The sequence below is a fragment of the Astatotilapia calliptera genome, chromosome 3 (genome assembly GCF_964374335.1).
Source record: "Astatotilapia calliptera chromosome 3, fAstCal68.1, whole genome shotgun sequence".
Lineage (NCBI taxonomy): Eukaryota > Metazoa > Chordata > Actinopteri > Cichliformes > Cichlidae > Astatotilapia > Astatotilapia calliptera.
Genome location: NC_137424.1, coordinates 41,239,758 through 41,260,975, shown reverse-complemented (window position 1 = coordinate 41,260,975; position 21,218 = coordinate 41,239,758). Strand labels below are relative to the sequence as shown.

Sequence of the window (21,218 nt, the reverse complement as noted above, 5' to 3'; positions counted from 1 at the left end):
TTCGCTTTGTTTTCAGCCTTTTGGTTGCTGTGGAAAAACGTGTACTACCTTCCCGGTTGGGGAGTGGTTACTGGAGGTTGCTGGCAGTCAGAATCAGAATCAGAAAAAGACAAACTTTATGAATCCCAGAGGGAAATGGAGTCAACTGGTAAAGTGAGTCGCAAAGATTGTTCTGGTGCTAGTGGATTGTTGCAGTCGCTGTTGCTTTGCGCTGAAAATACCAACTTATCTGCAAAAGCCTTGGTAACTACAAGCAGTGACAGTTTGCCTTCAAAGTTAAAGATATAGCTTACCGGCACAACTTTTCCTTTTAAGGCAAACAGTTGCCACTTCACGTTTCAGTACCATTCAGGAGTTGGTTAGCAAGGTTTTGCAGACAAGCTGGTGAACACAAGCAACAGTTTTCTGTGCCACACCATGTAACTTTTTGCAGTCAACTGCACCTACCGGCAGCAAGCAGCCTCCTGCAACCACTCGCCAACTGGTCAGGGAACGCACATTTTTCCCTAGCGACCAGTGGTTACCATGCGGTTGGCTGGGGCCTTAGCTATTTTATCATATACTGTTAAGGGGTTTGTCTGCATATACATTACAATATTCTGATCTATGCCTGATGCTTTTAACTGTTGCTCATCCATCACTACCTAAACTAAATAATGAGCTTCTAGGTGGGACCGTGTAATGTTTCTGAACAGTCACCATTGCTGTGGCCACAACAGTATGATCTTCATGAGCCAGTTCATGGTGCCAGTGGTGTTAATGCAAACAACCTGATGAAACAGTCATCATTGACAAAACTTCCCCCAACTGTGCACTTGCTGCTATAAGTCACATGCCTGATGTGAAAAAGTTATACTGACTATTGACTTCACCTGATCAATAGTCAGGTGAGCTCAGCAGTCAACTGACTATTGATCAGGTCCCAAAGCAGGAAAGGCCATCACCAAGACTGAAGATTGAAAAATTCAACATCATAAACACATTAAGTCTTTATTGTTGGCTGAATAATGTATTTATCTGTTTATTTTTTGTATATAAATATGATTAGAGCTGAAATCAATCAACATCATTCACTGAGTTTGAGAAACACTGCGGTGCTTTACTTAACTTGCTAAAGTTTTACAGTGATTTTACTTTATGTTACAAAAGTAGGCTAACATGTTAAAAATGACTTATTTAATTAATTTACTTTCACTTTGAAATACAGTAATTAAATCACTCTATAGTGGTAAGGCTTTTCCCGCTTTATCTCAGTAAATAATAAAGACCTGGAAAACATGGTATTACAAAGGTACGGGGACCACGTCTTTGTCCACCTGAGGTTTGCTAGCACTGGCCATTTGGTAGCCAATGGATGCTTCTGATCCAAGCAAACAAAGTAAGAGGATGAATGTGTTTGTTTAATAACAAAAAACACACACACAATATGCATAACACAACTGTACTTATAACAATATAATCTTCATTATCTTTGGAGATATATTTCACACACAAACTTGATTCCACCTTGAGATAAATGTGTAGCTTGGACTCTTATTTGACCTCAATATGTTTATTATCTCTACTGTAAAATGTACATTTGCATTTTGATAGAACTGGATAAACTGTCTATTGTTTGTAAAGTCAGAAAAAGCCATTAATTAGAGGCAGTAATCTGAGTGATTGGCTTCGGGACAATTAGCACCACTCGAACCTTATTTAACTCAGCTAATGACTCTCTGCAAGCCGAAACAACACTTTCAAAAAAACTGTTTAAAAGTTCAGAGATTAGACGTTATTGCAGTTTTCACAGACAAACTGCAGCAGATGAGTAAATGTCACATGTCGCCTGCATACGCTCTCTTTGTGTGCAATTAACTCATAAACCAAACTAGTCAGATAATGGTACCACACCACCTACAAGTCCTTACACCATCATCTGATGTGCATGTTGTGGTTGTCAGCACATATGCCCCACCCACCTGCTGATCAGACCTTCTGTTTTTGGGAGGCAGCCAATAAGAAGAAAGTTAAGTTAAAGGAGCCTGAAGTGGCTTTTTTCAGGCACTGGAGGAACTGAGCAGCTGCACCAAGACCCAGTAATACTGTGATTCAAGCAAAGCTATTCTGCTCAAGTTAAATAAATCGTCTTCCTGCTGCTCTCCTTAGGGGTCACCTCAGAGGATCACCTGCCTCCGTCTCATCCTACCCTTGTGTCACACCAACCCTCTGCATGTCCTCCTTCCCTACATCCATGAGAGTCCTCTGTAGTTAAAGCACAACATTTTAAAAAGCCTTTCAGAAATGATGTAAGTTGAGTCCAAATTGGGCAGAAAGACTGTGGTCTCCATTTTTAAATGATCAAAAGTAGTTCTGGCATGGCGTGAGGAACATCTCACTGTTCAAAGCCAGATCTGCGTCCACGTGGCAGTTATTTAAGAAGACCGCACGTCAGTTTCAATAAAATATAATATACACAGCATGTGAGGGCATACGCACAAACGCATGCACGCAAAGATGTACACACTCTCAAAATTAGAACTGTTAAGAGACTCCAAGCAGCAAGCAGATTTCAATCAACAAACATGATCTCAGAGGAAAAGCTGGAAAACACACACAACATTGTCTTTCATGACTGTCTGACTGTGCGATTTACATAGCCAATGAGCATGAAGTTCATGAAAACATACCTAATTTTGGATTTTCAAAGTCACCGTGCCATCTGCTTTTTTGTTCCGCAACAAACATACACACTCACTCACACACACGCACGCACACACAAACAGCTTCCCACCCCACACCCCCTGTCGCTTGCGACTCCAAAGTTTCCACTGTATTCATCTCATGAATATGCTAATTGTGCATTCCACTGCCAACTGTGTGTGATGTTTCTGAAGGAACAGATATAGTTCCAATAAAAAGGAAGTGTCTACAACTGGCTGTTAAAAGAAAAAGGATGTGATAAGCATGGGAAAAGGAGGATGTCAGTTTTGCTCTATTCACCCTTGCACTGCCTCTCTTTGTGGCTCTTTCTGACTTTTCTTTGTGTCTTTTGTCTAAGAAAAAAAACTATTTGGACACAATTCTGTAAACAGCTTTAAAAATGCAGTGACTAATACCTAACTGCTTGCTGTGGCATTAAAAAATACTTTTCTTTTGACCCCACTTCACTTCCAAGAAAAGAGTTATTCCAACAGCTAAAGATTCATCATCTCCATTTGAAAGCGACCAATTTCTATTTGTATGTAGGACACACACACACACACACACACACACACACACACACACACACGTATATACATATACAGAGACACATACAGAGGGAGAGGCTGGAAGGACAGAGAGAAACAGAGACACTCTGGTATTTAAAGCCATTACCAGTCCAATCTATCTGACAGGACACAGTGTTGTCTTGGTGACGGAAAAGATTGCCATGCACTTCACTTTCGCTTCAAATGTGTCCCTGAATCACTAAGGTTTTGCAGAAAATGTCATGTCCATCATTTCTTAACAGAGAATAGCTAAGTCGTTGTTTCGTGCTACACTGCCTCTGTAATTTCGCCCTTCCTTCTCTCTGTCCTGTCCCTAATAGCTTATTAGCCGAAAAGTTTCCTTTGTACCACGTGAAACCTTTAGCACAATCATCCTCTTAAAAGGCACACTTGTTTTCTGAACTGAAGTCAGGTGCCATCATGAGCTCGCAGGAACGTGGCATGTTGGTAATTTTTTTTTTTTAAGTGTCTTTGTAATGGTTCATGTGGTGGTTATGTGGGAGTTTAGGTCATGTATGGACGAAAGTACTACTAAACATGGCACGCAGTACTGTGCTGCTCTTATAAATCATACTGCTCAGTAAGTTAATGTTGTTATCTGTAAGATATATGTATAAAATATACCCAGGAGGATCTGGTGTTGTTTAAAAGGCAAAGGTGGTACCTATTTGGTGCTGTCACGGTTCAGTTTACTGCATTTTACATGAGGCTAACTAATAAATAAACAAGTTTTCATGGCATTATTTTTTAAATCACCCTCACTTCACTTTTGCCCCCTGGAACTTTGTTGAACAGGCTGAACTCTCATGAATTTGCAGATTCCCATCAAATTTTACGCCACAATCACCAGGCTGACATTTGGGGTTCACATTCAATGTCTCGGCATCTGCTGAATGTCGTTCAGTCCAATTACAAATTTAGTGCAGACGTTCAGGTTTTGTTTTGTTTTTTTTGGTTAAATGTCTTTACGAAGGAAAAACCTCAAATTGTCAAAACAAAAAAAAAAATTGATCATCAAACAAGAAATGGGTTTGTTTGTTTTTTTAAATCTTCTTTGTGTTGCAGGCTTAACAGACAAGGTTACAGGAGGAGATGCTGACATGTGAAAACCAGTAAAAGAATGGCATATCTCTTCCATATAGGAATTGCTCCTAAACCTGGGAATCTGGGCCTCGACAGAGGGTAAGCGTTCACGTGGACACTCCATACAGCACCTTGAACGTCTTAAATATCCTCTCATTTCTCTAGATTTTGCTTCCTCGGAGTCAGACTTTGTTGTAATTTTTGAACATGGTCTACAGTAAGAGTTCTTTAGGCTTTCTGAAGGTTTTTAAAGTTTCAGCTCCTTTTTCACTCAGTCTTGCTTAACACTGACCTGTGAATCATTCAAGCATAAAACAACTCATAACTCAAGGGATGAACCGGCATTGTGTCTACACACAACAGACGATTTAGGCACTATGTTACTAGCAGTCTGTTGCAAAAACACATGGAATAGAATCGCCCTTTATTTTCATTGTGCAAGTATAATTCCCACATTCGTATTTCTTTAGATGAATTTATGAAAATACTACAGATAACAGTTTGAGAGGCATAAAACGGTATTTTGCATTAAGAAGGGATTGCAAAAGAGCTGTTTGTGAAAACTTGACATATCTCAGCATGGCGTGCTGTGTCACCTCCAAGTGGAAGACAAAAGCAGAAGTCCAAAGCCTAAAACCAATCTTCAGCAGTTGAATAGTATCTGAAAGTCATGTCCTTAAGAAATAGGAAAATATTCGAGCAAAGACCTGACACAGGACGTGAGACAGGCATCTGGCCCCTCGGTTGATTCGTCTACTGTTCACTGAAGCCTCATCAGAACGGGTCTCAGTGGAAGGCTGGCTGTCAAGAAGCCATTGTTAAAGAAGGGAAACAGGGAGAGGTATGCCTGAGGTATGCCAAGCTATATAAAACGTGTGCCGAAAATCAGCAGCAACAGGTCTGATAGAGGTATGAAACCAAATTTTAAACTTTGGTTTAGATCATATTTATATGTACAGAGGAGGTCAGCAGAGCTGTACAACAGTAAGCACCTACAGCCATCTGTAAAACACGGTGGAGGCTCTGTCACGGTTGGCCTGCGTGTAAGCCACTGGCGTTGGAGATCTTGTCAAAATTGATGGAAATATGAACACAGAAAAGTACATTCAGCATAGCTGGATAGAAAAACATAAAATAAATACGATTTTTGAAAGTCCTTCAAACTTTCTTGTAAGAAATGACACGAAAGCTTGCATAAGAGCTCAGGCTGTGTTGAAGCTCATCGACAAGCTCGTTTGAATTGTACAAATTCTAGTTTCCCTTATATGATATATTTACATATGCATGTTTGCACATTTCCCAAGAAATTGCTGCACAAATTTCCCATTTTAGTGAGAATATAAAGAGATGATGGGTGGCTCAAGACACAAACACAGTACTATAAAGTATAAGAAACTGCGTGCGATTAGAAATTTACAGCTGCCATAAGGTGTGTTTACCCATTTTTCCATAACTAATGCATATATATTTTATACTATTCATTTGGTATTGCTGCAGATGTCTCATTATAATCCCCCATAACAACTACACATTTAAAACATATTAAACTGACAACAGGCAGCCATCAAGGCATGATAACAAAGTAAATGTTGGTTGTGCAATGAATTGGCTATAGAATAATGACAAAATGAGTGTTTGGATTGGTTGCTTAAAGCCTTGTTTTCACTATGCAATTCTAGCTAATCTTCCAGGAAAATGAAAACTTGATCTGGGCAGCCAAAACAATCAAATAATAGTGGTTTTATTTTACTCCTGTAGCTGAAATAGTAGACCGTGAGTAACAGTTGTAAGGTGGAAATTTTGCTGTTGGAGGTGCAGAAAGAAACGTGGTGCAATATGAAAATTCAAACTCAAAATGGTGAGCTTTTTTTGTTTAAAATAACTCTTAGATATTGATTTTTATTGAAGGTTAACATGCCGGAGAGGTCCAAAACCTCTCATCAAGGTCATAAAAAGTTACAATGCCTTTGAAATATGCAAACGAGCAGACCTGGATATTAGGAATATTAATGGATATCATTGCGACGCTGCCATTTGTGGCATCTAGATCCAATCTCCCTGAACAGACATGTTCAAAACCTTCCATCTATGCCGAGGACACAAAGAAAACATTTTTAATTTCCTCTTCGTCCAAGGACAAAGACACTAAAAGTCCCACTGTGAATCCAGGAAGCAAATTGCTGTGGGATCCTGAGTCTAATCAGAGTGGACACATGAGTGGGCTCCCTACTCTACCACTTTTAGAAGAATTATCCTAATAATGGGCAGCAAAACCACAGGTACAGATTCTCACATACAGCCTTAACACGTCGAGGAGATCGTAGAAAGGGGGGCAGCCACAAGGTGTCACAAGTCAAGAATTAAAAAAATCTAATTGGAGACATCAGTACTGATCTTCTTCGGGCTTGAATTGGGAATGAATGTTTGATTTGATGGATTATGGATAAGACAGAAGACACACAAAGTAGACGAATGTCTATAAAACCAGGCAAGGAAGTTGTACTCTAGATGCAGGACATGTGATGCTGCCATTTCAGTGCCATACTGGCATGGTCTCTGTAAATAACTACAATGAGTTTCAATTACTTGAATGCAACTGTGTTAAAAATGTGTGGCACAAGTTACTTCCTAACACAGCAGTGAATGCCTTTGGATCCCTTGAAGATATTCCCCCAGGAAACTAGCTTTATCAAATATCTGCACATCACCCAATCATGTGCATCTATCTTCCCTCTTTGTTTGTGGTTCGGCATTTCCTTAGCGGGTGGGATACCACTAGCTTCTACACAAGCACCAGCGCAATAGCAGGAACAATGGTGCTTGATTTACAATCAAGCAGCTGCGTCCATTGCCAGCTGTTCCCCACACACAGCAACGGCCCTGCGGCCCAGCCGTTCTCCGCAGGAGTCCACAACCAGCCGCCAGAGACAACGCCTAGCGGAAGCCAAGCGTGGTACAAGCCTGCACCCGCTAAATTGGGCCAATTAGCTTATACACTAAAAGCTCTCCCTGCATAGTGTTTTCCAGAGGAAATCTACTATGTGGAACCTCAGTTTCTCCTTTTGCTGCTCCTTTTCCCTTCACCTCCTCTCTCACTACAGCAATTTGTGAAATGTGCTAAATGCTCCAAGAGCGCACGATGAGCAGGCTGATTAGACAAATCAGCCAGTGAATGTGGCATTTAAACTGTCTTATTGTTCATTGACTGAATGGGCCGCATTTAAAGAATAACAAGTTTACTCAAAAGTTTTAACTCTGAATGTGTATCAAGTTTTATTTTTAACCGCGCTCGCCCAGATTTACTCAAAAAGTCCCCCGAAACTTTTTATCGACGCGGCGCAGGCACCCATTTCAGTATGCATCGAAATAGCCGGCTGTGCCCCTCTTCCACTGAATCAACCTCTTCCCTCGCTCACTCTCCCACCTCTACCCCTTCCACCAATCTTCTGTCTATCTTGCCATCAGACTAAAATATCTGTGATGAAGACATCTGCTGGACAGCTTGTCAGGGGGGCTGGAAATGGAAATCGAGAAACTGAAGGGATCTGAACGATCTGTCTGTGCCAGAATTACAGCCCACTTCATTACAGGAAGGAATGGACAGATATGGCATAAGATAAAGGGAAAAAAATACACACTATCTGCCATGTATTTCTGGCTTTAGCAACAGCACTGCTTACTCATTTAGGCAGGAGGCGCGGTTACATAAACACAGACACCCCAAAAAGTACATTAGATTAAGACAAATTGTTTCAATGGGCTTTGTCTAGTGCTCGTGAAATAAAAACAGAGCAGTATAAATGTGACTACTTAGAAATTGTAATTATTTAAGCAGTCTTTGAAAGCAAATTTTTACCATAAACCACAAAGAAGATTTGGTTCACTATCAAAAACCCGACTCTAACTTTGTAGCTGCAAGTAACTGAATTGTCCACACAGATTTCTGTCCTCAGTAAAATGTAATTCCACATCTGTCTCTTCTCTCTTCTCTTCTGAGCTAGTGTTGCTGGGGAAAGGGAAAAAAACAGAGCACTGCTGATGAGGGAAAAGACAAAACTAATCAAACAAAATTGAGGATGCCATTTCCTTGCTGCCACTCACCATTTCAGACACTAACTGTCTCGCTTTCCCCTCAAAGGACTCACACGAGCGCACACGGAGAAGTGCACGCTCTTCAGTGTGGGAGTAGCATGAGTCACCGCTCGGCCCGTTCGAAGGGGGAGGACTTAATTGACCCTGGAATCAACTGTACAAACCGGATATGAAGCCGAGCTCAAACACAACAGGAAGCGGGAGGTAAAGTGGTGCCACGCTGCCAAGGACGGTGGAGCGCTGTTAAATTAAACAAGGAAATTTGTTTTTCTAACCCTAATCTATATTAGCAGCAGTGTCTTGACTTAACATGCTGCCAAATGCAAAGCAGGCGTTGTATTTTATTTCATTACTGTGGGCCAGCACACTGGTCCTCGCCCCCCAGCCACCTTTTCAAAGGCATTACCAAAACTGCTTGCCAAATTAATTTACACATACTAGTTCCCATCAGTGGAAGCACAACAGCTCACTAGAGCTCTCTCCAAGCCAAAAAAAGAAGGTGAAGTTTAAGACACTGTGGCAGAGTGCTTTTATTAAGCCATGAGCACAAGCTACTGTATGAATTATTAAGGACTTTGGTGCATCTATAGACCATCAAACCATTAGCCTGCGAGCAAAAGACATCCAGGAGAGCACATTCAAAAATACCTCACCCCTCTGCGCTCGCAAAGTCCTGACAGCGTTTCCTTGTGATTGAAGAAGTTGGAACACACCGAGTTTTGAACCCAACCCCTCTGAATTTTTCAGCAGCTGCAGTTAAAGCACCATTAAAGCACAAAAGCCGTGTCTGCGTGGTTTTCTATAATTGATGAAATAACAAGGTATTTATTGGAGGAAATATCACAAGCACTTATCTGAGGAGATGGCGCGGCGACTGCAAGTGGTATAAAATGCACGACAGTGACCAACAAAAATGGGCACCTGTAGTACTCTGTCTGAAACACCCGCTGTATGTGGAACAACAACCCATGTACTCACGTTCCATCTCGGCTTTTATATTAGGATACAAGATGGTAAATGGAGTGGTAACTATATAGTATTTTTCTACGCTAACAGAGCACTCAAAGCGCTTTTTTTACTACAAGCCTCCTTCACTCAGTCACATTCATACAAGTGCTTTTCTTTCTATATCCAAGCACCTCATCTAATATTCGCACACACACAACCTCTGATGGATACATCAGGGGCAACTCAGCATGTCAAAGTACGCCCAAGGATACTTCAGCATGTAGACTGGAGCAGGTACTGGATAGATGACCGGCTCTACTTCCCAGGCAAGCGACCATCCAAGTACCAACCATTGGGCATGCTCAGGGTGGTATGGCCTCGAGCAGAGACTGTAACCTTAAGATATACTTAACTAAAGTTACTTTCAAGATGGCTACAGCGGGTAGATCGAGCCAGTGACCGTTTGCTTACCAAGCCAACGTGTTAACCACTACAGTCTAGAGCCACTCTCACTGCTCTGCAGACACATCAATGTATTTTTTGGCAAAGCATTCACGTAAACAACACCAGCCAATATTAAACAGCTTGGGGTGGTTATTTATGACTTCTTACTAAGATGACAGTACAATGCAGTTTAAAAATTATCTTGTTATTACAACAACTTAACATTTTATATTTTCATCAGATACAGGTCCACCAACATTCAGTAATGACCTATTCTGGTAGGTCATTTATTGTGAATGTAGATGTGCTCACCAACTCCTGAGGTGCACAATGAGTAACAGTAGCTACTGCTCCACCTTCTTTCCAAACCTCGTCTGGCATTAACATCAGCACAGAAACTGTGCACCGGGAGCCTCATAGCACGCATATCCATAGCTGAGCAGCTAATTTAGGCTACGTCCACACTAGCTAGGATAAATTTGAAAACAGTGTTTTCCGCATCCACCCTATCGTTTTCAGTCGTTTTCACAGAGTTGTGCGTCCACATTGAAATGTCCGAAAACACTTACATTCCAGTACTGCGCATTTACCTGCCTCATTTCTGTCTGCCGTTTATTTACTTTCCGGCTCTTTGAAACGTCACAGCAAAATGTCGAGGAAAAGCACAGTTTTTTAAATTTTCTAACAATGAGGTGGAGTTGTTGCTGCGAGTAACACAAAAGTACAAAGTTGCAAAAGCAAGTGAGAATTAAAGAATTTGAAGAAAAGCTATCTGACGCATGTACAGACTGATATTAATCTTTAACAAGGCTGTCAAGATTCAGAGCAAACAAAACAACTGCTGTATAATGCCCTCTGCTATCTTAGTTTAATTGGTCACATGACTGCATCACATGACTAAAATGTGTCATCGTTTTCGAAAAGGCTCCGGGTTCGCTGTCCACACTGCGAGGCGAAAACTGCGTTTTCAAATGTATCTGCTTTGGAGAGCGTTTTCAAAACGCTGCATTTTCCTTGAGTGAAAACGCCGTCTCAGTGTGGACGGAGGGCCAAAACGGAGAGAAAAAGATGCGTTTTCAAACGAAAATGTATTAGTGTGGACATGGCCTTATGTGTAATGCGTAGAAGGCTCTATAGCAGGGGTGGGGGAACTCCAGGCCTCGAGGGCCGGTGTCCTGCAGGTTTTAGATGTGTCCTTGATCCAACACAGCTCATTTAAATTGCTAAATGACCTCCTCAGCATGTCTTGAAGTTCTCCAGAGGCCTGGTAATGAACTAATCATTTGATTCAGGTGTGCTAAAACCTGCAGAACAAGTTCCCCGTCCCTGCTCTATAGCGTTACAGAATAACATTTAACCATTTCATTTGCTTTCATTTCTATTTTAATGAAAAACATGAAGAACAAGGCATGAATAAAAAATAATAATAATTTGTAAATTCAGTTTTTCTAGTTTCATTCTGTTGATACAACATGACCAGAATATAAAAAAAATGAATTAATCTGACTTTTTTTCCCCCTTTCAGATACACTTCAAAACTGGTCATTTGATCATTCTGGTTTCTTGTCGAGCTTTTTTCTTTTGCAATGAAATCACCTTGTTCCCAATTTCCTCAGTGAGTAACCACGTTATTATGGCTAATACAAATTTTGGCCAAAAACTATGAAATTAAGAGTCAAGTTGCATTACACTGGAATTATCCTTTAACAAATGAAATGAAAATGAATTTCATTTGTGCGGATAATGAGATTTTTCGAGAGATACTCGGCTAAATTTTCCACAATTTTCTCTAAGAGGCAATTTCCCCAGACCTCAGCCCTGTTCATTAGCCAGCATGTACAACCGCCAATGAGAGCAGTGCATGTGTGGGATAATGGAAATGGAGGTAGATCATGCTGAACATGAAGGAGATTTAGCTCATTCAAGTGGCAGGTAGTGTTTCTCCCCCATCCCTCGTCCCACTCCTCCACCTTCCCAATAACCCCCTTCCCCAGAGGCATTACCCAAAGCTGGCTCCTTCTCCTAATTACCCATGGGCCCTAGAAATGCTCCAGCTGTTTGGAGAAGTGGGACCACTGCAGAGCAGGAGGTTCAGCAGCAGCTGATGAGTTGGGTGAGAAATGGAAGCTGATTAAAAGTTTTAAACTCGCTTGGAAGACAAAAGAAAGAGAAATTTGAAGTTTTGGAGAAGGCATCTCAGGTACATTTCCAACGGATTTGTGCTAAAATTCTTTCTTTAATTAGTTTTTTTGTTGTAGTTTTTTGTCAGATTTGCTCCGTGCTTCCGTAGTGCATTCACTGATGATTCATCTAACATACTTGTGTCTGACAAGACCTCCCAGAGGACGAGGAAGAACTCGTTTGAAAGACAAATTCATTGATCGTTGTGACTGTGACTGCTTGCTGTACAGATTAAACGATTGGCAGTTTGACAGCTGACAGACTGACACTGATTGATCGATCAGCGCTTAACTGGAGGAGACCTCTGACAAACATGCAGCTTATATTGCTTACAAATGGACTGATGGATGGATTGGACTTGCCTGTGATTTGCAAAAGTGCCATTTTGACTCACCATCCCTACCGCGACGGTCCAACGTCGCCTTGGTAGATGAAGATGAGATGTAGAGGAAACCGTCCATGAAGATGGAAGCCTCAGGCAGGCAGGCGTTCTCTGACCATTGGTCCAGTCGAGGGAAAGCTACAAGGGAAGCAGAGGAGGAACACATGAGCAAAGAAATGGTTTTCCTCAAAGAATGTAATGGCACCCGTCTATTCATTCATTCCTTTACTGCCATTTATGTTACCTTTTTCTCAAGGGATGCAAAGCAAAATTAAAGCTGGAGTAATCAGATTTTTTAAGCAACATTGGAGAAAAAAATAATAGTTACTTATTACTTTTATTCAAGTATCCGGAGAGAGATCAGATCAGGTGAAGTAGAGGCCCAGAGGGATGAAGTATTAAGTAAGAAGCTGTGGTGCAATGGAGTAAAGCCAATGACATTTTCACCTGAGAGATTAGGGTTTGAACTCCTGGTTGTTGTAGGTTGCTGGTATTCAGCCAGTACAATTGGTCACAAAGATATATATATCGCTGCACCAAAAACCTAGTAATTGCTTTGATCACTAGCAAGTTGCCGTGGTTGTCTGTATTCTGCATGCAAAATGCCAAACATTCTCCAACCACTTGCCAAGTGGTGGTTAAACTGCAAGAAGTGCAGGACAGTCCAGAAATGGGAAATGTTCCCCTTTGAACAAAACTTTTGACTTACCGCTGGAGTCAACAAATTTTAAAAGCTTACTTTGAGGCGACTGTTCCCCATTTTTGGTTAGTAGTTGACATATGCACACTATGGCTAACTGCAGAAATCCACTAGCAACCAACCCAGTTGCAAAGAGGTTTTTTGGTAGACCACTGTATACCTCTTTGCAAACAAATTTATCTACCAATAGCCAGCAACCTCCAGCAACCACTCACCAACCGGTCAGGGAAAGGTTTACAGTGGGTCGCGAACCAGTCTCTAGTGTGGCCCAGTGAGAGTGTGGCCTAATTTGTAGTGCAAATGCCATTTCCTGTCCAGTGGTGCTTTCGGTTGGTTCAGCTTTTCTAGATCTCTGCCTACTACAGCTTTTAAGAATTGTTTTAACGTAATAAGTGAGCATTTAAATTGGTTTAACAATCATACGATATGCAAAATCACATAAATAGACGAAGTTATCGGCAATGGGAAAATAACCGAGTGCACCCAAAGCTGTTTTCTGGGGTAATTTTTTATACTGTATTCAATAACTTTGTGATCTCTCTCCTGTAGAATTCCACTCAGTAAATAATTCACTTGCAAAGAACATTTGCTGAAAGGGGCAACAAGGTGATGCGTCTGCCCTCTAACCATAGTACAGTGGCTCCACTACACACGCTAACATGACAATCACTGCTTGCATTAGCTGATATTCTAACAGATCCCCTAACACCAGCCTCCAGTGCATGCCAATCACTGCTGAGATCTCATTTTGCTGTTCAGATTTGGGATGTGGAAAGTGTTTTAGATTAAAATAACACCAATCCCACGCGTGATTCGAGCTTTCTCTCCCAGTGTCATCCGTATAAAATACCTGACTGGAAAGTCTGTCCTTCAAGCCGAATATGTGAATCCCCGATCCAGCTCTGGGAGGCTTTCACACTACTGAAGGACCCATAAGCAAGACAATGAATCCCCACTGGCTTCACAATTGCTGTTCTTGAACTCGTGCACTGACCTACATATGGAAAGCATTTTCCCGTGGGCATCAATAAAGCAGCACAGTATTATCTTCTTTTTTTTCACAAGCAGCATAAAAAGTGATTATACAAGTTGGTGTTTATTTATTCATGACATTGAAAGAGAGTGACCATGTGACAAAGTCAAAGACGCAGCATTGTGAGAGCACTTCGTGGCAGAGTCCTCCACGTGCTGTATCTGTTAAAAAAACCCGAATAATTTCTACACTGTGTCCTCGCTTCATCTTTGTCCATTAAAATTAGAAGTCACTCATTTTTCTCTCTTTTTCTCGCAAACTTCAAGAGCTCCCCACATTCAACCTTATCATTCTCAAATTCAATTAGCTTCAATTCTGGGGTTCAATTTTCTGCCAAAGCCTTGGAAATATCTTACAGATTTTATCTTCACTACCTCCAGCTCCCTCATCAAGCAAGGTAAAATAACTTTAATTGAAACCACTTTTGATTGAAGTGACATTTCTACCCTTTAGTAACACCACTAATGCCTCTTCTCAGGACGGCGTATCGTTCCCCAGCGAAAAAACAGCCAGTTAATTTAACAAGAAAGCTTATTCTGAACATCGTTATGTGTGTAGTTTCATTATGTCAGACGAGCTAATTGTGTTCAAATGTGCATTAATACTCTTTGCTTTGAAGTAAACTATCAAGTAAGCACGTAATAAAAAAGGATTTAGAAGCCCAACTTACAGAGCATTTAAGAACTACAGCAAAAATCATACGTCTCTATAGAAAGCATTTTTTTTACTGTCCAAAATTGTTTCAGTGGTGCAAAGAAACCAAGAAGAGAACAAGCCATGAATCTCTAAAAACTGAAATGTAATTATAGACTCAAACACAAATAAGGACAGTATATATATTGCAATTTCAAATCCATGTCAAACGTAAAGGTTCAAAGGGTTCTAAAGGCATAAAAACATATCAAAACATAAAAAATATGTTTTTCTCATATTAAAACAAACAAGCAACCTATTAGAAATACACAGAGAAATGTGAATAAGAAACAAACTTAGGCTACTGCTAGATGTAATCACTTGCAAGCAGGGTACTGGACAGGAAAACCACCTTACGAATGTTTTGGTCAGTAGTGCATTCTTATTGTAGCGCGTTATTTGTTTAGAAGCTGCCAAGTCCTTCACAAACAATTGCTACCTGATCACCAAGTGGTAGCAAAAATTGATAAAAACGTGGCAAAATGTGGACAAAACTAAACACAGTGACACTGAAGACCACTGAAACCAATAGGTTTCAAAAGCCACGGCTTTTATTTTGAAAATTAATGGTGCGTCCATTCGCAGTTTTCATTGCTCTCTTTACAGTCTCACAACCATATAGCAAATAGTTGGTGAGTAATAACAGACTAATTGGCATCTTCCATGGAAACACTGACACTGTGGTAATCTGCTGGTGACCAAACCAATTGCAAAGAGGTTTTTTAGTGCAGCACTATACACCTCTTCTAATATGCCAGTTTTTGTGCAGCGACAGCAAGCAAACGCGCAACTGGTAAGGGAATACGCATTTTCCCCCCTGGAGACGAGCGGTTATCAGGGGGTCATCGAGGAGTCTCTGGGCCTGTGTTACTGCAGCATCTTATTAGCAAACTGTTAGCCAATGTTAGAGAGATATAAGAACAGATCAAACTCTGCCTTAAAGGTGAATACAAAACAAGAAAAACATTATGACTTAATATCCGTTCAGCTTATTTTTGTCCACTTAATAATGCTCGTGTGTTCCCTCAGTCATAATGTCTATGTTCATTTTTCTATAGAAGTAGGAAATCAAACCTCCCTTTTCCTGCAAGTCTCTGCAGCTGCTGCTTTGTTCACGTCATACAGTTTGCATTAAGGCTGGGATTATGCTCCCGTCTGGAGAGCCTCAGACACCATGGTTGAGTAAGTTGTTGTTATTACTCTGTTTGGCAGTCTGCGTGCAGGAACCACGTGTTGTCGGTGCCTCTGCAGTGCAGAGTCCTTATAGACGTACTACACAACGTCTGCACGGAGCCTCATGTTCACCCTCTGATGACGACATTTATGACCCCTGCAGACTCGTAGGTGTGAAAAGTATCATTTCTGAATAGGAGAAAACCTACACGCTCAGACTTCACAGGGGCATTTGCATGCTTTAAAGGCTCAAAGATCTAATACGGGGATAAAAGTCAAAAGAATATTAAAAATTCAGAGAATTTTCATTGTGTTTTTAACTGAAGGAGCTGACAAAATACACAGAGGGGCATTTTTTCATTTTTATGTGATTGGACAGTTAAAATTAGACAGGAAGGTGGAACGATGGGTGTGGGAGAAGACATGCAGCAAAAGGGTCCCAGTCAAGACTTAAACCAGGCCACTGTGTTGAGCCTTGTTGAGCCTCGACCAGGTGAGCTAAATGGGCCCCCAGCCAGATGCATATCTATATAATTATGGTTCTCGGGGCCATGATGCATCATAGGGTACACAAAAGAGTCCAAGAAGAAGTAGTTCCCACCCTGAATAGCATGTTTAAAAATTAGCCTTCAGTACAAAATCCACTTATTAAATCCAAATGCTCCATTTGAACTTGGATGGATTGTTGTTGGTCAATAGGCAAGAACTACATCACCTTTGTAGCTACTACATTATTCAGCACTAACATCAGCTGCAATAGCCAAATTAATCTTTAGCAAGTTATTAAAAAAAAAAACAAAATATAAGAAGTATAAAAAAGTTTTAATGCTAATTAATAATCCATCAATGATTTAATTAATAAACATCCATCAGTTTTGGCATTTTTTCTTTACATAACTGTGATTCTAGCCAAGTTTATCAAGTAAATATCAATGAAGACTTCAAGGGAAAATTACATTGAAAAACAGCTCACAAATGCACGTCATCCTTCATCCATTTACAGCCGAGCTCGTATAAAGCAACATCCCAACAGCAGCAGCATCATTTCTGCAGGACACAGGCCTTTTTTCTTGGCTATTCGTAACAAGTAATATACTTTTGATGTGATGCCAAGGAATGCCGTGCCAAGTTAGTTAGCAGCATCTGTAATCTAGCTGTGAATCTAACAGAGGATATGTCTGCCAATTACGGCATCATAAATACACGGAATATGATTTTCGCAGTCAAATTGCAGGGAAGTGAGTCTACGCACACACATACGCGGACGCACATGCACACATTTTCCACTGTCGACCATTCAGATTGACAAAATGTAAATAAGCCAGTGGCTTGATGTGGTATCAGTTGTAACAAGGCTCCCTTTGTGAGCTTTCTAAACAACCCCTCTGGGCCCCTAAAGCTGGACTCTGTTAAGATGGGACTGTGATGTCTGTGGGGGCGGCAGCTGAGAAGTCTGGCCTGCGCCGATTGGCTCAGTCCCCTGTGAAGGGAGGTGACATGACAGAGTGCTCAATTAGCCATCTGGTCGCCCACGGCAACGGTCACAAAGTGGTCCCCAACAAGCAGTGGACAGTGGGGTAATCAGAGGAGCTCGGTCACACACATGCACGCACACACCTACACAAACGCGCGCGCACAGAGCAATGAGGTAAGCGATAACACAAATACAGAACACGTGCGGGAAGAGCGTAAAGGAACGCCTAAGTCAGCTAAAGATAAAAAGAGCCAGAGGTTTCCTCAGTGTATAAACTTATAGTCATTCTTAGGATTAAAGAAAAAGAAACTATTGTATTTATTGAGCTGTATAGCTGGAGGCCATGCTCACACACACATACACAAACACACACAAACACTTTTAAAATTCAAACCATCCACAAACAGACACTTCACCTTAATTTACCCAAACACTGAGCAGCTTTTTGCGACCTCCTAACCCTCTTACTGCCCTGCGTACAGTCAGAGGGAACTGGTCGAAAACATAAACAATCTCAACAAGGACAGAAAAAAAAACCTGCCAGTCTTGCATTGAAGCTAACAACGGGGTGAAATAGAGACGCGAGTTTGATTTAGTGTCTCTCTCTCTCTCTCTATATATATATATATATATATATATATATATATATATGTGTGTGTGTGTGTGTGTGTGTGTGTGTGTGTGTGTGTGTGTGTGTGTGTGTGTGTGTGTGTGAGTGTTCCTTTTATTACCCACACTGAAAAGTCTGCCAGATAAATTTTTAATGTGACGCAAGATTCAGGGCATCAGGGACGCTAGGGCGACAACAATAAAACTTCTTTGCCTCCAAATCCATGGTGTGTCATTTAAGGAGTGGAATGATGCCAAAAGTAAGAGGCATTGCTGTACGGCTCGGTTTCACAGTACAACGGCCTCCTGGGTGGAGTGAAGAGCCTCCATAAAACACTATTTACATGTTTACATTGTTCTCCTCACAGTTGTAGGCATTAGCTGATGCCTAGCAGGGCGGGTGTTACGCAACAAGATGTGCAAGTCGTTTCGTTAAAACTGTGAGCTTAAAGCCAACATTTGTACAATTTTTATGGGGTTTAGCATTTTACAAATAGTTCAGATGGCAGGGGTTTTGCGTTTACAGAGAAGTGCTGCAGTCCTGAGGAGAGCAGGCTTTTCTTTATGCCACGCTTTGCACTGATATTATCTGCTGGAGGAGCTGCTTTAACAGCTGTATTATCTAATATTTCTATAACCGGTCAAATTGCTCTTTCAGGCTTAAACAAGTTACACGTAATGCTTTTTAAGACCTTTCTAATATCACTTTAAATGAAATTTAGGCCCACAGTCGGTGTGGAAATATGAATAAAAACATGCACTCTCTAAGCGAAAACACTGTCTGTTCAGTAAGATCAAATACACGTCATTTTAAAAATTGTAAGAAAGCTGCAGCCCAATCTGAAACCTGAAATCTTTGCAGACACCAACCACTCTTTCACTGCAGTCTTCTATAATTGAGACTCAGTCTTCTGACATCTTCCCTTTAGTCTCACGGCAGCCACGACACTGCATTTGAACACTTTCTGTACCAAGCACCAGATACAGGACACCCTCTGGTTCAACTGGGGTCAAATAAACAAAGAACAACATGCAACTTAAATCCTTCTAAAATTGACATTTTGGGAAACCAGATGTCCCTCTGTATGTGAGACTGCACAGCACTTCTTCTCCCCTGTCCTGTATCTGGAGACAGAGTCCCATTATTTTGACTGGTTCTGCAGGACATGCGCTATTTTAAAGGCTGACTTTTACCTAATGCACATAATAGGAAGGCTTTTTATTATTTTGTGAGTCAAGGTTAGCTTATCTAATGCTATAGCCTTACTGAAACCCAAAGATGCATTCAAATATAATATATCTGACCACCTCCCAGCATTGTTAACGTGTCCCACATCATCCCACATTTAGTTTGTTGGGATCGGCTCACCCTGATGACGTCTTACGGCACTGTCACCTCACAGTAAGAAGGTTACTTGTTCAAACTCTGGCTTGGTTGTTTCTGTGTCCTCACTAGCTCAACAAAGCAACATTTGTCAATGAATGACTCCCTAGGAGTAAGGACTTGGCGACAGTGGGAAGGAAAAACTCCCTTTTAACCCCTCAGAGAGGGGTGACCATCTGCCGTGACCACAAAGCCTTTTCTCTTTTTGACAAGTGTTCTGTCAAAAATCACGAGTCACTCCCCGCTGATGCCTCACTGTTGGATCTTGCTGTCCATGTAAAAACGTAGTGACTCAGATTCTGCCTGGAGACGCCACGGACCTTCTTTTCAGCCTCTTTTACTTATAAGACCAGCCACACACATCACGTCTTATATTCAGAGGGTGAATAATGCAGAAGAACATGCAATAAACACTAACAACTTGTTATGCTGAATGTTCTTCCTGGTCTCACAAGACTTGATTGGCCAAACCAGTCCTCCATGTCTTCTATTTAAGCCATGGGCCTAAATATTGCACCACTACATCAGATGTAGAAGTCTCAAAAACTCAAGCATCAAATATAAAATACCTGGCATTAATGGGTTATAGATGGACATACAGTTGCACTGCCCTTCAAACACAAAAGATGGCACACAATATTACGATAACACCCCCATGTGACTTTTCAATCAAGAATGACTTAAATCGCTGTAGAGGTTTCGACACCGACTACTGCTGCTATAAATTATATCTAACAATTTCATCTATAAAGGTCTAAAATGTGAAGAGACACTGCCACGGAAAGCTACCATTGGCTTTTTAATAGAATCCGGGATGGTAATGTGCACAGGAACGTGCTCCTACAGTGTCCCGAGGTGCTTTGAGGCGAGCAGGTGCGAGCATGAGAATGAGGTCCGTGGAGGCCCCCTCCTTACAAACACGCAGAGAAAGGAAGCTAATGAAGTGGCCATGCTATCTGCTATCAGCAGATGTCCAAACACCGGGGCTACAAATTAGCCGCCATGGGGGGAGCAGAGTGTGGAGACGGTTTTGGGAAAAGCGGGGCTTGCAGCTTTGGTTTTTGGCTTTTGGGGGGCTTCACCGCATCCTGGGATAATAGAGGGTTTGTCCCTATTCTTATTTTCACAAACTGGGAGCGCAATTCACACTGTGAACGGAGACAGCGGCGATGTTTTACACACACACCAAGAGGCAGTCCGATTTGGAGTTTAGTTGTTAGGAGAAAGAATTCTTCAGGGTGCCTGTTTATTGCTGGCTCATTCCAGTCTGACACCACAGGGATAGCGAGTTTTGAAATAGGCCGCGTTTGTCTGGTTTACAGCACGACGTGGTGGTCGAATAAAGGCCTGAAGGTCACTCTTTATGTGAATTTGGGTTTTACAAGATAAGCAAACGGGCAGAAAAAAGAAATTTGCTCACAGCCAGACATAGTGGTTTGCTTCTGCAAATGCTTAAAATACCTATATCTGTCCTTGCATGTGTTCAATCGTTATCCTGCTGGAAAATTCAACTGTAAGGCTGAGGTCTTTTCAAACTCCAAACTCGCTCTGAACTCAGTTTTGCCCTCAATATTGGCTGCTGTGTTTCTCCTTTTATTCCTCCCTCTGTCAACTCCATGCTATACAGTAGGGATGGTGTCATGTGGGTATTGAATTGTTCCCGGAATCTGCCAGACATAACGCTGCACACAACAAATGAAAAAGTTCATTTTCTGTTTAATCAAAATTTTCACGAGTCTGCCTGCAAACTCTGGGGGCCCACACGCACAAA

At 41.4% G+C, this 21,218-nt stretch overlaps 1 protein-coding gene across 2 annotated transcripts in view; it reads right to left on the bottom strand.

The window, feature by feature from the left end:
- The window catches only part of arap2 (ArfGAP with RhoGAP domain, ankyrin repeat and PH domain 2), a 168,931-nt gene that overhangs the window by 51,939 nt on the left and 95,774 nt on the right, over positions 1-21,218 (bottom strand). For both annotated transcript variants that reach the window (XM_026162146.2, XM_080290822.1), the window contains exon 15: positions 12,394-12,519. In XM_026162146.2, the coding sequence (XP_026017931.2) occupies positions 12,394-12,519 (126 nt within the window). The remainder of the gene's footprint in view (positions 1-12,393; positions 12,520-21,218) is intronic.